This window comes from Lycium ferocissimum, chromosome 2, assembly GCF_029784015.1.
Source record: "Lycium ferocissimum isolate CSIRO_LF1 chromosome 2, AGI_CSIRO_Lferr_CH_V1, whole genome shotgun sequence".
Lineage (NCBI taxonomy): Eukaryota > Viridiplantae > Streptophyta > Magnoliopsida > Solanales > Solanaceae > Lycium > Lycium ferocissimum.
In genome coordinates, this window is record NC_081343.1 from 63,634,306 (window position 1) to 63,651,574 (window position 17,269).

The 17,269-nt window shown below is 36.1% G+C and overlaps 2 protein-coding genes across 3 annotated transcripts; one reads left to right on the forward strand and one right to left on the reverse strand.

Annotated features, from left to right (window-relative positions):
* Positions 1–45: 45 nt before the first annotated feature.
* LOC132046730 (protein RMD5 homolog) lies at positions 46–7,740 on the reverse strand. Of its 2 annotated transcripts, XM_059437462.1 has the most exons (3): positions 7,500–7,740; positions 7,332–7,406; positions 46–1,488 (listed from the first exon to the last, which is right to left on the reverse strand). In XM_059437462.1, the coding sequence occupies exon 3, from the start codon at positions 1,431–1,433 to the stop codon at positions 273–275; it is 1,161 nt and encodes a 386-aa protein (XP_059293445.1). In that variant the 5' UTR covers positions 1,434–1,488; positions 7,332–7,406; positions 7,500–7,740; the 3' UTR covers positions 46–272. The 2 variants fall into 2 exon arrangements, with proteins under 2 accessions (XP_059293445.1, XP_059293444.1); XM_059437461.1 differs by lacking the exon at positions 7,332–7,406 and having other exon boundaries at positions 7,500–7,739.
* Positions 7,741–11,219: 3,479 nt separating this feature from the next.
* Positions 11,220–15,205, forward strand: LOC132046731 (uncharacterized). Its single transcript, XM_059437463.1, has 8 exons — positions 11,220–11,375; positions 11,465–11,703; positions 12,209–12,326; positions 12,645–12,722; positions 12,832–12,955; positions 13,062–13,659; positions 14,093–14,179; positions 14,764–15,205. The coding sequence occupies exons 1-8, from the start codon at positions 11,355–11,357 to the stop codon at positions 14,873–14,875; spliced, it is 1,377 nt and encodes a 458-aa protein (XP_059293446.1). The 5' UTR covers positions 11,220–11,354; the 3' UTR covers positions 14,876–15,205.
* Positions 15,206–17,269: the final 2,064 nt, after the last annotated feature.

Genomic DNA, 17,269 nt, shown 5'->3' on the forward strand with positions numbered 1-17,269 from the left:
TTGACCAAGGTAGGTATATGAACTGAAAGACTCAAGGCCAACATCTGATTGTACGAGCATTTTAAATTATTTGCATGAAATGGTAAAGAATTCCTATTTACATCCAATTTACCATAGTACATAGACAAGAACAGCTTTAAGCACAATTAACACTATGGTCAGAGGTACCATCAACCATGTAATGAAAGAACGTGAATTGAGTTCACAGAGCATAGAGATAAAGAGGGGTAGCGAGAAGATTTTAATACAAACGCTGAGATGATCAATTCATACTAGAAGAACAATTGTCTACACTGACCGACCTCAACCTCCGTGGGGCAGTAAGGACACTTGAAAGGCCGTGTGCTGTTATTCTTTGACAGTTTTGTAATAGATTGCTTGCATAGCACATGCCCACAAGACATCAGCATAGGCGGATTCTCCTCAGTTGCCTGATCCCGACTCACTGGACAGACAAAGATAGAGTGGAATTGAAATTCTCGGTCCAAGTCCACAGGCACAGGTAATTGTTTCATGGATTGCCATTCCTGTTTTTTCCCAGTCATCACATTCATCAGCTTCAGAAGGGTTGGCAACCCCTGGACACCAGCCGCAATGGTCACGCTCAATGGACTCTCATAGGATTGACCCATGAGATTGCAGAACTGCCGAGCAAGCTCTTCAGCCAATTTATCCCAGTGGAAAGGTGATAGTAGATCCGAGTAAGGTGAGGAATCCAGCTTTCCAGCCCACAATATAGAGGCCATGAGCCTCTGGATCTCTGTCAAATATTTGGTGGCAAAAGGAGGGAAGTAAGTTCTAGCATAATTTAAAGCTCCATCTCTACCCCTTTTCTGCAGAATTTCCACAAACTGCTGCTTATGTAACTTCATTTCAATATCAGATCCACTCAGCTTAAGTTTCTCACTATTGGTGGTGGCCCAACTCAGAGCAGGCTCCAGGTTCCTAGACTTCATGGCTTCAAGTATTTGATACATTTGCAGAAAAGGAGATTTTTGGCCTGCAGCTTCAGGTTCTCTGGCCTCATTTATGAAACAATCACCAAGATCAAAGTGGCCTTCCCGGTAGAAATGGCTGGCAATTATCTGGTTAACGGTATGGATATCAGAACCAACATTCCTGTAAGCCTTTGATATATCAGGATTGAGAGACTTTTCAAGGAGCTTCGGGTACTTGCTTAGTGCAACATTTAGTTCTCTTTGTGTTCCTTCCAACTGACTGAGTGGAGCAACTTCCTTCAACTTGGCTTTTAGTTCACTAAGAATCGCTTTGTGCTCACTCAAAGATGCAGTATCACTTGTTGATTGCATTCTCAACAGTGCCTGTTCTATTTCTTGACCGATCTGCTCTATCACTTCTTGAGATTTTGATGATGCAACCTTTTGCTTCTTTGTGACACGATCAAAGGCATCTTTAATGGTACTCAGCTCCATTTTCTAATTTCTCGAATTCCTGCTAGAACTTTCTCGGTGTAAAATTGACAATCCCCTATATAAAAAGGATACAACGTTATTATGCATGTACACGTCGGCTCAACCAGTAGTAGATAAGAAAAGAAATTGAAGAATCAATCAGTGCCTCACCACCAGCTTGACTTGTGTGCCTGTGCCTGCAAATAAAATATTTTTACTCCTACGAACTACCTAGCTTTAAGCCTTTAATTCATTTTGAAACACAAGATCCTAATAAGCTACAGCAGAAGAAAGTTTAAGATCCTTAAAAAACCTGAAAGGAGAAAGGATCGTTAAAAGTTACTAGTAACTAATACAACAACAACATACCCGGTGTAATTCCACAAGTGGGGCCTTACCCCGACCTTGGGAGGTAGATTACTAGTAACTAATAAGACGAAAAATTTATATTGCTTCATTTTATACCTTTACCTGCTGCTAGTTTGTCTCGCCAGTAGAGAAAACACACACGTTTTCCCCCTCACATAGTATCTACCTTGCATCAATGCTTTAGAACTTCATACCCAAATATATCCTTTTCTCCATCCCATCTTAAGTGACATGAATAGACCAAAAGATAAGCGTCTTTGACTAATATATGATGCTTAAGGAAAAATTAACAGAGTTGCTGGAGTTTGAATATGAAGTTGTTTTTAGTAAGGAAAACCACCACATTAAAGTTGTAAAATTTTGAAATCTGAGAAAAAATATGGCGAATGTTAAGAAAATGGTTTTTGAGCCTAAATCAACCACAAAAGCTAGCTTATGAGACGAAGATTGCTCAAAATCATATAAGGAGACAACAACGCATTCTCTCAACTAATGTGGGACTCTAACACCCCTTGCAAGCCCATGCTTGGACATCTAGAGCGTGGACGACATAAGGAGACAACAGTGCATTCCAAAGTTAGAATATCACGCGTATGCATCCAGATTCATGCATGTCTAATTAAAGTTAAGATTCCTTAAGATACTCTATATTTACTTATAGAATATTTACTTACCTTATTAGCATATAGATACTAATTCCCTACCATGTTAGAATTAGATTCATTAGAAAAAAATTATTATAGAAAAATCTTATAGAATATTCAATAAGATTCCTTAAGATACTCTATATTTACTTATAGAATATTTACTTACCTTATTAGCATATAGATACTAATTCCCTACCATGCTGTATGTAGTCCAAGACTCCTATACAAGTGGAACCTCTTGTACATAGTTATTTAATCATATGGTATCAGAACCTCCACAATCTTGGTAAAGACTCAGATAGCTTATGTTGCCGATGGGCGGTGTTGGCTAACATGTGACACCCGCCTTTTGATGTTGCTGCCATTCCTGTCTCCAGCAATCAATGTCACTCCTCTCGGAACGATCATTCAGGCATCACTCATATACAACAACCATTCATGCATCGCTCCTTTCTGGCAACTGTTTCGGCACCAATACTCTCTGGGATCTTTCAAACTGTTTCGGCACCAATACTCTCTGGGATCTTTCAAACACCATTCATCTTTTTGGTACGGTTCTAGTGCCAATCTCTCCCTAGCGACTGGTTTGCGACTTCGTATGCAACTAGGATAGAGCTTTGACTTGACCACTTTGTACCATGTGTCTTGACTTAAATAAAATCATTTGTTTATAACCATAGTGTTCATGCTAGTTTGCGCACACCTCGACTAATTCCACGAGGTACCTGCTACCTCCCACCAAAGATAGGTACTAGTAACTCTATTCACCAAGGCTTGGACAGATGGGCAGAAATCACCTACTCCCTCTATTTCAATTTTTTTGTCTTAGTTTGACTCGACATGAAGTTCGAGAAAATAAAGAAACTTTTGAATCTTGTAGTATTAACTAAGCTGTGTGTAATGTACCAAAATTCCCTTTGAATTTTGTGGTCTTAAGTATGTCACGTAGGATGTTGGGTATAAAGAGGTTCACTTAATATATATAGAAAGTGACATTCTTCTTGAAACCAACAAAAAGGACGAGTAAGACAAACAAATTGAAACAAAGGGAGTAATATTCTGAACCTGACACCTCATGGTTCTTAACCAACTTCATTGACCACTAGGCCACATCTTGGGAACCTGACCTAAATATAATCACAACAACTAAACAATGGCAACCCGGGATAACTGCAAGGAAGGTGCTTGACATATCACTCCTCTATGTGAATCATAAGGGAGACAAGGACTAAGAGCATGTTCCGAGTGAACTTTGCATTTTGGATGTCCATAGATTGGTGCTCAGTAGCAAATACAATCCACGAAGAATGCCAATCAAAAGTTACAGAAACCAATATTTTGAATAGGTCATTTTTGAAGAGGTTTAGATCGGTTTCTAGCATCAAAAATTTTGAAAAAAAAAAAAAAAGGTTCAACTAGATGGCCCAAACCTAGCAGATAACTGACCAGGTACTCATGGTTTTTTTTTTTTTTTTTTTTTTTGTGAAACTGGTACTATTAAACTCATGGTTCTTTTAGTTAGGAGCTCGTTCTCTTCAAAATTTTGCTTATTCTACTTTCCCTATGGACTTTCAAAACTATCATAAGAAAAGCCCTTTGAAACTATTGCATATAATAGATATTGCATTTTGATGTCAGTGGCTGAGCAATTTCACCCGCCACCACGAAGGACTGGTCCAAATTGTATTGTCGTATCTCGATATTCAACCTGCCATAATAAATTACACTCGACTCTCCACCGATATAATAATATGTACTACTTTCACTATCCTCTGTCCTTTGAAACCATTCCCCACAATCAATTAACTTGGTACTCCATCAAGCCTACGAAATCCTTGTTTTTTTTTTTTTTTTTTTGATGACATGGGAACCCGCAGCTACTACCCTTCGGGTGGGCACAGGGTAAACCCAGCAAATCCTTATTTTTTGTAAAACATAACCTTGATAATAAGAAGTTTGCCCTCCTAGCAAGTGCAACAACGCGGTGCAAAGCTCTCTTATACCCGGGTTAAGAAAAAATATGCTAGGTGTCATCTTCAATCTACTACCTAAGTCTTACTGGTCAGAGTTACTCGATACCTCTAATGATGGGAGGTATCAAGTATTAGTGGAATATTTGAGGTGCACGAAAGTGACCTGAACAGCACAATTATTACAGGAAATTGGGAGAAAAAAAAAAAAAGGAATAAGGCCGCCATAAACACTTCAAGTTGACCTTGAGTCTTTTACCAAGTCAGCCATTAATCCATCAACTTACTGCATATTTGCATCAATAAAAATAGGCAATATCGGAGATAGTGAAGCATGTGATGCATAGTTGACAGTATTCAGGAGAGAAGAACAAGATGTAGAGCTTGAAATGCAGCCCCACTCACTTATGTGGTACTTTGGAGCAAAAGAAATATGAGAGTTTTTGAACGGGTGGAATACGGCTTTGTACACGCTTCGGCATGTTATTTGTTTTGATTAAATTTGCTAATGCTTATTGTCCTACGTATAAAGTTCGTTCACGGGTCGTTTGGAGGTTAAGTGGAATTACTATCCCTAGCTCAAGCATAATTTTGCATTATAATTTTGAAAAGAAGCAAAAACAGAGACACAAACTGAGGTATCAAATCAGATAACACATCCATTGTTCACCCAATAGTCTGAAGAAATTAGTCATCATTTTAATTTTCCTTTTATAACCGAGAAATCCCGGAGGGCCTGTATGCGCATGATTAAGACTACAAGATGAGTAAAACAATTTAGCCTGATCAATTAATCTGCAAAAAGTACATAAATTGGTAGAAGAGATAAGAAGTGACATCGCAAGATTGGTTCAGATGCTGCATTTAGACCACACTCGTCCAAATGCATCAATCTCAAGAATGAGGTACTTATCTTCAAAGTAAATAGTTTTTTCTTAATGACTTGCACATAATCCATTTCATGGAAGGTTAACTATAGATGCAGATCTCAATGAGATTGGAATATCTACACTTAATGCTTGGGTGTCTAACCATTTCTGACTGGAAATACATGAAAGACTTCTTTTATGTTCGGAAGGAGGAATTCAAGAAAAGTACATGTCCACAAGTAGAAACTTAAGGTACTTTTTATGAGATTTATGGACACTATCTAATAGTAAGTAGCCTAAAAAAACAAATCCTTTTTATATACATTCGAACCACTGTTGGTCATATTGCTCTTTATCGAGAAATCGAAGAAGCTATACAGGGGTTTTTTCATTAGTAGTTTTGCCCAATCTGCTATCCGAAAGAAAAGGGAATGGCTCGGCTATCCCACCTAGCCAAGCCAAAAAAATAGATTAGATATAAATTAGATAAAATGAGTTGAAAAAAAAAAAGGAGGAATACTTAAGCTGATTCCAAGATGTAGGCTTTTGTTTACCGAGGGTTCGAATCCCTCTCTTTCCGTACTTTCGCTTAATTCACCAATTTTACTAACAACAAGGGCTCAAATAGCAATGGCTACCATTAAACAGCTAGACCCTTCTTTGATGTAAAGATATAGATTCTCAATTCCGAATTGCTGTGACGCTAAAATAGAATACTAAAAAATAATCATAATCAAAATACTGGAAAGACAAAGCAGACAAGGAATGAAAGATATCTTCTTTTTATAAAGCAAATCGACTTCGATTCTTGAATAATCCACATCACTTCTGCTTCTATTGGAACACAGATTCCCCTTGGGAAAATAAAATGGAGCACCTAACAACGCATCTTCACAGACCAAGAACTATGAGATCACCCCTTTCATCCAGTCTAAACTTCAGTGGATTAGTTGTGGGCCAAGGATACCAACATATCAAGAAAATACATATACGACTCCTTTGTTATCCTACAGTTATATTTAGGCGCATATCATCCCAAAACAAAATACTTTATATTTTCACTTAGATATTCTCCCTTTTTCTTATAATCGAGAAATTCTCAAGGATCAGTGGCGCATGGTTCGAAACTTGTCCACCTCTATATTCTCCCTTTTTCTTATAATCGAGAAATTCTCAAGGATCAGTGGCGCATGGTTCGAAACTTGTCCACCTCTCTACCCTTCTCAACTTAAATTCCAGGCTTTTGTTTACGACAGGGTCCGAACGTGTGACCTTCTCTTAATCCACACATCACTGGTACGCTCTTACCACTAGACTAGAGCCCTAGGGGCAACAACTTAGATGTTCTCTAAAACCTGATTAACTCTAGATCACACATTTATTCCTACACAGACACACAAATCTCCTCTTCTTCTTTTTTTTTTTCTTTCTAACAGGCAAAATAAAACATACAGGTCTGTAACTAGAATTAAATGAACTTCTGATTGAACTATTTTTTCCAAATATATATATATATATATTATGCTTTGTCACACTCTGAGAAACGGGTGCAATTGTGCACCCACCAACCTAAAATCGAACAACCATCCAAGAGTTGAGCTCATACGATCCTACTTCACAACAATTACTGCTCAAATCCAATCTAATATAGGCACCTTCGATCATCAGAAAATTTTCCAATTAACTGAGCTCCAAATAATTACTCCCTCTGTCCCAATTTATGTGAAGGTGTTTGACTGGACACGGTGTTTAATAACTATGGGAAGACTCTTGAAACTTGTTGTCTAAAACAAGCCATAGCTAAGTGTGAACATAAATCATCTCATTAAGGGTAAAATGGGAAGTTTAAAGTCAAATTGTTACTAAATATAGAAAGGTGTCATGGACTGATTGAAAAGGAAGTGTCGCATAAATTGGGACAGAGGGAGTACTAACTAAAGAGCCTGAAATTTCATTCAATCCCAATTTGATTCCAACGGAAATGAATTAATTTTACAGGCATCCCATCCTCAAATTCTCAACAAATAAGCACAGAGCTAGAAACGAAGACGGTAAAATTAGAACCTCCAACACCCAGTACATAAGTACATCCGCACGTTACAAATTTACATGTTTCTACCTCAGGAAAGAGCCGTAGATCTGAAAAAATAACTGCTATATCTTCAGAATGAATAACAAATTTATTACTATAATAGCCATCAATCAACCAACAACAATTGTATAAACACTCACCCGATAGCCAAATCCGAATATGATCCCAAACGGTCAATGAGATGCGAGAATTGTAACAGAGATCTGGAGTCAAACACTAAATCGTGTTTAAACAGACAACACGTGGCGGGCGATGGAGTGAGGAGGAGGATGAAGGGGATGGAAACGAGAAGTTGGGTAGGGTTTCCTTTCCTCTCTTGGCTGCTATGTTTTATTTGTCTGGTTAAAAATGAAATATACTGTACTACTGATTAGTGGCTGCAAAAGGAAAATTGGGAATTATCCTTTGTCAGGGTTATGATTTTTTACTATTTATTTTTGGGTTCCAAAGTAATGATTTATTTTCCTATTTTTTTTTAATATCCAAAATAGGCACTTCAAAGCATCCCAAGTCCCAACTATCCAATTAAATACCTGCATTTTTCACTAACACAAAAAGTTAAATAATTCTATTCAGCATAACGTAAATATTGGAATAAATTACTTTCTATTTGCGCTTAGTTTAATTCGAATCAATCATCATTATTTTTCTTCCAACTTTATCAGCCATTAAATTGCACTGGGTCCACTAAGCTTTTGCTTTCTTGTTGCTGCGTAACCATAATATCATATAACACTAACTTCAATATAAGATTACATATAACTTAGGAGATTTTGGCTGAACTCCTTGCTTGTATTGAGTATGTCCTTGGTTCGGATGAGATAAAATTATGATTTACTGTAAATTATATATGTACGATGTACAATTGAAAAATTGCATTATCAAAATATCACCCAAACAATACCAAAAGAAGGACTTATACCTTAAAATGCATATTTTATGGGGCATCTCGTGTATTATTACATACTAGATGTGATGATATTTTTCACGCTATCGATATGTTTATATAACTGAGGGGTAAACGACTAATATATTGAGTTTGTTTATTCAAAATCTTCTTGAAATGTATGTTAGCGGAATACTATAGTATGACTGTCTTTCAAGTGCTAATCATGTTCTCGAGTTTCATCTAACAACATCCATCACACAACTGTCATTCACTGATTGCTTCTTATTGATATCTTTCGTGTGGTACTTTGACATTTTAAAAGTTTTTTAGGAGAAATAATTTTTTTTGAGAAAGATCAATTTTTTGTATGTTAAGATAATCATCAATAGACTATAATTACGCAAACAAATCTTGTAACATCCAAAGGATCGATACTCTCACAACCATGAGATTCATACGTCTTTTTTTGTTTTTTTTTGTTTTTTCTATCCGGTGTCCGATACTCATATTGGGGCCCGACTAATCCGAATTCGTGACGGGTAGTCCGACATTGGGGGGCAAAGCGCTCCCTAACAAGGGTGACTCCATACCTAGGAGGCTCGAACTCGAGATCTCTTGATTAAAGATGGATTAGTACCAGCCACTATACTACAACTCTTGTTGATCATGAGATTCATACGTCAAAACCTTAAAAGAAAGTAAAAGGTGTTAGAGAAGATGCCTTTCCGATTACTCATTTATCAATAATTGAAATTTCGATGAACTGAACATCACAATCAATATGGTCAATAAGTTTTATTAAATTGGGATTAAAACACATTATTGATTAAAATTACATTGAGAGTATGATAGTTGTGATTGTGATCATATTTGCTTGATTAATAAATTGTTATTTGATGTCATTGCTTCTACATTTTGTAATTTTAAACCTTTTATATTTACTGAACGTACATTGACGTTTTCCAATATGAGTAATGAGACTTTCAAAAAAATGGACCAATGATTCATCGCATCATTTAATATGTGTTTTTATATCAATTAAAAGGGTTAGTGAAAATGCAAAATCACAATCCTAATAGCATAGAGGTTAACATATGTTGAGAATATAATTAAATATTAAAAAATGTGCTCTCTCTAACAGCTTAAGCTTTTAGATGAGATAGTCACATACTTCAATATGGTATCAGAGCAGGCCAAAGGTTCTGGGATCGTTCTTGGTCCATGAAAAAAATAGTCAAAAACTCATTGTCAAAAATAATTTTCACGTGCTTGGCCATGAAAAAAATAATCAACTCAAATTATCGCGAGTAACTTTTTATTTCACGTGCATAACATTTTTTGTTAGTATAGAAAATCATGGTTGTTAAATATATTTTATATCATATTAAGTTAAAATATCATCAAATCGACCTTTTTTTAATAAAATATTCAATTACAAAAATTTATCATAAAACATGCTAAATATATTTACTCCAGTCAATGTTAAAGAATTAACCCAAGATCATACATTTTAGATATATGCATGTAGGATAGATGGATAAGGTTGGATCTAATTTTCTTTCTTTTAGGTGAATTCTAGAGTATTTCTCATCCCAAACAAAACCTAAAACTGACCTGGTCAAAACTGTTTTACAAGCCATGGGTAAAACGGAAAAGGAAAAGAAACCAACAAGTAAAGAATATAGTAATAAGTAGATCCATCCAAGGCAACCAAACCCCTTATTGCAATGCGTTTTGCTCTTACCATCCTGTGTAAAAGCCAACAAGTATGTTGAAACCGAATTCGGGTTCGGGCTATATACGCCCGGCGCACAATAGCACTTGGCCTCGTTTGTTCTGGGTCCTTCCTCCCGTTCTCTCTTTTCTATATCATCCGTTTTTTCAGATCGAGAATCATTTCGCTTTGCATCCAACGCCCTTTTCGGTATTCTTCATTGGATCTGCTAGGTTTTTTCAGGTATGGAAGATCTATTTAGACAATTCATTACTAAGTTTTCACCAAAATTAATGCTTTTTGAATGATTCACTAGTGTTTTTTTGGTATTCCAGATCGATTTTGGCAAAACTTTTTTTACAAATATTTTGGATCTATAGGCTTTTTGGATATCAATTTGGGGCCTTTTATTCCTTATTAAAGACTAAGGTTTCTAACAATAAAAAGTGAAAAAAGATTTTTTTTTTCCCATTCAAAGTCCTTTGGACTATGTGTTACTGTTTTCACGAAAAATATTGAGTTTTGAATGAATAGCTGGTGTTTTTCGTTATTCCAGATCGATTCATGTAAAACTTCGTCAAATATTTTGGATTTGTAGGGTTCATGGATATTAATTACCGACAATTTGGGGCTTCTTGTTCTTCATTAAAAAACTAGGGTTTCGAACAATCAAAAATAAAATAAAGGTCTTTTAGTTTTATTTTTTATCATTCAAGTTCCTTTGGTTCAAATTCTCTATCAATTCAAAGTTTATATGAATTTGGGGCTTCTTATTCTTCCTTAAAAAGCTAGGGTTTCTAACAATCAAAAATAAAATAATGGTCTTTTTTTTTTTATCATTCAAGGTCCTTTGCGCTCTTGTGGATGAGAGTCTGAGAAATTTTATCCGTTTACGTGTTTGAGTATCTTCAATAATCTTAATTAATACATGAACTATCTTGGTTCGATTGCATTCAACCTTTTTAAAAAATTTCTGAGTACGGACTGAGAGACTCTAAAATTTCGGTGTCACGAATGATTCAATTGCTTTGTTAGGGAGGAGGAGAAGAAGTTGAGAAAAAGAGAAGGTTATGAAATGTTCAAATTCTTAATCAATTCGAAGTTTATATAATTAGGTCTGACTTGGTTCAATATCTGATCTTTGGTAGAAGTTGTTTGATTTTAGGCTTCCGCTGATTAACCGAATTTGGTGAGCACGGTTGTCGAAATGGAATAATTTTTCTGTATTTGGGGAATTTCCCTTGCTATTATTATGTTATGGTGGAAAGAGTTCTATGGTTACCATTGTGTGCCTATCTCTGTGGTTGTAACTATATTTCTCTCTTTTCAGGACTCTGATTGTTGGTCTTCTTGTGAGTTACTGAGAATTTGGTTGGCTGACCCAGAACAGCTATGCGCGGATATGAAAGAGATGTAATTTCATTCTTATTTTTCAAATCTGCGCTATTCTTTTGAATTTTTATCTTCTTCTTTGATATGACAGCTTTATTGTGTTCATTCAGGAGTATGAAGAGCATGAAGATTTGGATGAATATGAGGAGGAAGGTGAAGAGCAAGAACAATACGAGGGTGGTGAAGAGGAATACGAGGAGGAAGAAATTCAGCAGCCTCCAGAAGAGTTGTTGGAGTACCTGGAGCTGAGACAACGACTGAAAGAAGATATCAGGAAGCAGAGGCAGAAAGAATTAGGTTCTGCTAATGGCCTTTCTCGTGAAATTAAGAAGGCGTTGCCAAGGGACAAGTGAGTGCCACTAGTGTGTTTCAGATTTTGAACACCCTTGTTTGTTTGTCAATATGGCTCCTTGATTTTGAATTTATCAATTCTGTTTAATGAATTATACCCTCACCCACTCTGTTGCTAATATCTGAATGATAGCTATTGTTCCGTCTCATGCATGGAATTGTGATGTATTTTCCAATCCCATATGTCAAGTGGATTTTTTTGGTTTCCTATTTATGCATCTTCTTTGGAATATATGCTTGTCTTCCCTCTGCTGGAGTTTCCTTTGAAGTTGTTCACAAATGGAGATCGATAAATGGAACTTCTGCAAAAATTGTGATTTCCAGATTTGAAAGCTCTAATTCTAATATTCTGTGTTTTAAATTTTCAATGCATAGTTGCATGAAAAAATATCTCTTACCCTATAAAGATTTATTGGGTTATACATCCAGAATAAAGTCATTGATTTCAGTTTTGAAGCTTAAGGTGTTGGTCTTACTTGCTTTTTCTTTCTCGGCACTTGCAGTTATGGTTCCTTCTTTGGGCCTTCAGAGCCTGTAATCGCTCAAAGAGTAATCCAAGAAAGCAAGTCGCTGTTGGAGAATCCAAACTTGGCAGCGAAAGTCATGACATCAAACCATGATGTATGTATCAAGTTTTAATTCACATGAAGATGCATGTGCTTCAGTTTAGTTTTGTAATTATACATTTCTTGAAGGTTTGTAAGGCATCATACGGTATTAGTGAAGTCCACTGTAGTAGTGTAATACTGAGACAGCAGCTTTAGCTTCCACTTTTCCACTATGAAAAATTTGTAATGTCACGTATGACATGCCAATATTGCATGGTTAATTATTGTTATCTAGATTGGAGCCAATGGGCATTAAATGGCACATACGAACCTTTCCATGGATGTCAGTGGCATACATTATATTTGTAACACAGCTTTTCTGATCCTGCAGAACGATCAGAGCTCTGCAACAAAACACGCAGGATCAAAATCTGGTACCAGCAGCAATGCACCAAAAATCACTAATAAGGTACTGAATTAATTGTACTACTCTTAATTGTGTTTTATTACCGATTTCCTCTCTGTCTTTTGCTATGCCTTCTTTTTTAAATACTTTTTTGCCATATGAATTTCTGCAGTTGAAAACAAAGGTGCAGATATTAAAAAGTACAAGAGATTACTCATTTTTATTATCTGATGATACTGAACTTCCTGCTCCATCAAGAGGTTCCTTACCTCATAAAGCCTCTGCCACTAATTCTGGTGTGCTTTCTGTCATAGCTAATCTGGCTGTTTATTTAGTGGCCCAGGGAGTAATCTATTATTGAGATATCTTATTCGTTTTTTTTTTTTTTGGGTGATATTGAAGACGCGCGAGTAGCGTTACCACCAAGCAGCAATCATTCTTCAAGAAATACAGGGAGAAAGCTGCTAAATGATCGTGAAGTGCGGAAGCCTATACCTGGAAGCAGCCAAATGCAACCGAAACTGTTGAATCGGAAAGCAGTTTCTGTTAGTAAGCAAACTCAACTAGCATTAGATTCCAGGAAACAACTGGGTAGCAGTAAAGGGAGTGGGTCTGGCAGGCCTTTGGGGCTAAAAGCAGTGCCTCCCAAAGTTATAGGTGGGCCAAACGGCAAGAGGGTTTTGACACCAGGTGTCAAGAGCACTGTGCCTGCTTTGCATAAGCCAACACTTTCAAAGTTGCAACCTTCTATTCCAAGGCAACCCTTGGTACAGAAAAAGGAAATACTACAATCTGGAAAGTCAAAGGTGATGCCAAAACAAGCTGAGCCTTCAGACAGACCTAAGCCGATTTTGCAGAAACAGGCAGGGCCATTGTCCAAACTGCCTCCAAAAAATGCAACTCGTTCTTTGGAAGATAGGCGCCCAGCAAGAAAACCAGTGAGACCTGATGAAGAAGGTGATGGAGCAGAAGCTATTAGTATGATTAGGAGGATGTTTGGGTACTTATTCTTCCTTCCTTTTTTTTTTTCTGAGAAAAACTTATTATTTCTTATTTTTTTTCCAATTTATTCCTTCCTTATCAGTTTCTTTTAGTTGATTCATTATCCTTTTGGGAAGTTTTGTTTGCAATAATTATTTTTGAAGCTCTAGCTTTAGAAGAACATTGCTGTGAGGGTTCGTGAGACTGGAAAACTTTATAGCCTTTAAGAACTTTTTTGCATAAGTGGATAAACTTCCTAGTGGAAATGGGTCAAGTTAAATATTTACATTCTCTGATACAGTTGATTGAGATAAAACTTGTTTCACGGTTCTTTACTTGATATGGTTAAGTTAAGATCTCTGATAACTGAAGAGTACTTCTAGCTTCAATAATGCGTAATGATGAATTTCATCTAGTTTTGTTGGCTGAGAAAGTATCATCTTGTTTTGCAGGTATAATCCCAACAGATATCGGGATGATGATGATACTAGTGATATGGAGGCTAATTTTGATGACATACTGAGGGAAGAAAAACTAAGGTTGGTGAAATTGTCTCTATTTCCAAACTTATTTTCAACATTTGTTTGTTCATGCTGAGCTCCAAGTTCACTGGATCTGCTACTAGTGTAAGGCATAAACATGCACCTTAATTCATGGGCTAGAAGTTCAAATTCAAGGCTTCTCCTAGATTAGGCATTTGTTTCATAGATTTCAAAAAAAAAAAAAAAAAATCTTATTGACTACATGGGTGAAGTTGAAAGGAGATGCTATCCATTTGGCATTTTCATTTTTTTACTGTGATTTCAAGACACACAAAAACCTGTAAACAGTAGTTTGAGAACTATAGTTTAACCTTCTTTGTGTTTGGCTCTAAAATGAGATTTTTTTTTTTTTTTGGATTTTTTCTATACGAGTTTGAAAACTTAAAACAATGCTTCTTTTGACAGCCTGCTTAATTTTGATGAGAACCAGCAATTTTTCTATACTTGGTTTTTAGGATATGTATTGTATGTCTGCAATTTTTTTTCCTGGTACCTCTTGTCAAGATAACGTGCTTCAATAGTCTCCTGCGCAAGCAAGAGAAGGACGCCGAATGCTGACCTCATTTTAATTTGTTCTCCAGTGCGAAGATAGCAAAGGAAGAAGACGAAGAAGAACTGTGGAAGATAGAAGAAGAAGAAAGGAGGGAGCGCCTGAGAAAACAGGCAAAGAAGCGCAAGTTGAGCCATCAATGACGGCAAAGATGTTTTCCCTTGCTTAATAGATAGAGCTATAGAGGTTTTCACATTTTCTTGGCAAGTAAAGGGGGCTGTGGGGAGTTTGTACAGGAATATCTGAGTCCCCCCTTAATTTACCAGTTGATTTGTATCTATTGGTTGTATTGAGCGTTGGCACTCATTGCCCATGCAGTTGTAACTGAAATTTTTCAATCATTTTGCAGCTGTGATAATTTAATGTCCCTGTTTACCAAGCCAAATCTGAGAAAATTCTCAAGTCCATGGGTACCCATTGAGTTATTTGCTACAATATATATGCCATAACCTACTATGTGCTGATTTGGATTATTTACGTTCTCCTCATGTTAATTCAAGCATTGGTTTGTGAATATTCAATAGTTATGTATTATAAAAAGCATGTAAGTTTTATACTTTAACTATTATTTTTTGCATTAATAGAGACTTAAGTTGGATTCTGAGGTCATAAATCATTGATTTAGATATATTCTATAGTACGCACTTTAGTTTTGGTTTTGGAAAACAGTGCTTCGTCAGGGGGCCGAAGTTCGTTCCTGATTTGTTTTCAAATTTTGACAAGCTTGTTCCATTGGATGGTTGGGTCGAGTTGTCAAAATTTGAACGATGGTGTAATGGATTTGAATTGGACTATTGCTTATCCACTTGGATTCTCCTCCTACGGAATCGCGGATGTAATTGTGTGAAAAGGAAGATGTGAAACAGCTGGAACGCTTTGGATGGAGACTAGTTATGTGACATCAAACCACCCACTAGTATTCCCTCCCAAAATTAATTTGACTAATCTTTAAAATATTTAAGTTATATTCTACTATATAGAAATATTTAGATCAATATAATTTTTGTCTTTTTAAAAATTTAAAAATATATAGAAATATTATAAGTTAGTACTACTTTTGACTTGTGAAAAATGTATTTTTTTTGGTTTAAAAATACCCCTCAACCTAACAGATCAAGTTTGGGCAAATTGGCCCATTTTTTTTTAATTTCAGAATAATTAAAACTCACCCGTTTTTTAAAACCCAAACCCACCCTGGCCCGTTTTCACTCTAAATTAAACATGGTACAATCTTTTCAGATATTTTAACACAAACATTCACAAGAACTTTTGGTCATTTTACTAACGTCATCTACTAAGTTTGAGCAAAATCATGTGACACTTGACTTTCTAAAAACAAAACAAAATCTTTGTGATAAAATGAGGATTTTGAATTATCATAGCGACTTTGACGTATCTCTGTGACAAGAAACGGACAAGAGTGATGCTTTCATAGTTTGATGATGAATGAAAGCTCCTCATGCTCATCCTGATGGACAATTCAAATACTTCTCTCCGGTGAATGGCAAACCTTTTGAAAAATAAAAGCAGTATAAAGAAGAGGAAGAAGGTAATGATTTTTTTTTACTCATTAGACTCCCTTCTGATTCTATTTCTTTCTCTTTATTGTTGCCTGTTTAAGCCATTAATAATTTACTTGCTTGTCTCCAAATTGTAAGAGGAATTGTGCTATTCATAACAGGGAAATATTTTTCTAGCATGAAAATTAGGAAAAAGTTGCTTTTTTAGTCACCTGTATGATTCAAAATGGCCTTGGTGCCCGGTAGAATTGCTCTTTGCAGGTGAGAAGGCGCTTTAAGCAGTTAAGAAATGAAGCTCTTTGGTCATTTTACAAGAGGAAATTGTTTTAGTAAAATCAGGATTCACTCTCTGATCTCGCACTGACCCCTTTATTATCAAGCTTCTCTAGTCAAGAAAACGCAAATTGGATTCCGAAGATCTTTGAAGCTCGATCCTCAATTCAGCTACTTCTCTCCGCTTAATGGCAAACCTTTTCGGCTTGTTTCTTGCGTGAATTATTGGTTTTTACTCATTAGACTCCCTTCTGATTCTATTTCTCATTTAGGTTGCTTTTAAGCCATTAATACCTTTGCTTGTCTCCAAATTGTAAGTGGAATTGCATTCATAACAGGGAAATATTTTTCTATATTCAATGATATAGTTGGTGCCCGAGAGTTATTATATTGCTCCAGACAACTTTAGTTCCAGTCTCATCTGGCCTCAGTATTTATGTTCAATGATAGTTCGCTGAAGATTAATTATTTTAGTTCCGCCATGTAAGAACCCTTATGTTTATTTTGTTGTCAAAAACTTATGGTAGATCTTAGAATTTCAATGGGTGCAGAAAGAGCTCCACGTTATAGCTAACCCTGTAAGCCAGTGACCATAATCTCATTTGTTGCAAACTCCTGGAGAATTTAAACTTTCTATGAGCGGAAGAGATAGAAATTGTGTTCTAATTAAATGCTGAGTACACGTTCCATGCCCTCATCCTTGTTCATCTGGTACATATTGTATAATGGGCAAAAGGAAATGCG

Coding starts and splice junctions, on each gene's coding strand:
- LOC132046730 (XM_059437462.1), bottom strand. CDS start 1,433: ATGGAGCTGAGTACCATTAAAGATGCCTTTGATCGTGTCACAAAGAAG.
- LOC132046731 (XM_059437463.1), top strand. CDS start 11,355: ATGCGCGGATATGAAAGAGAT. Junction 11,704..12,208: donor AAGGCGTTGCCAAGGGACAA/GTGAGTGCCACT, acceptor CGGCACTTGCAG/TTATGGTTCCTTCTTTGGGC. Junction 12,723..12,831: donor CACCAAAAATCACTAATAAG/GTACTGAATTAA, acceptor GAATTTCTGCAG/TTGAAAACAAAGGTGCAGAT.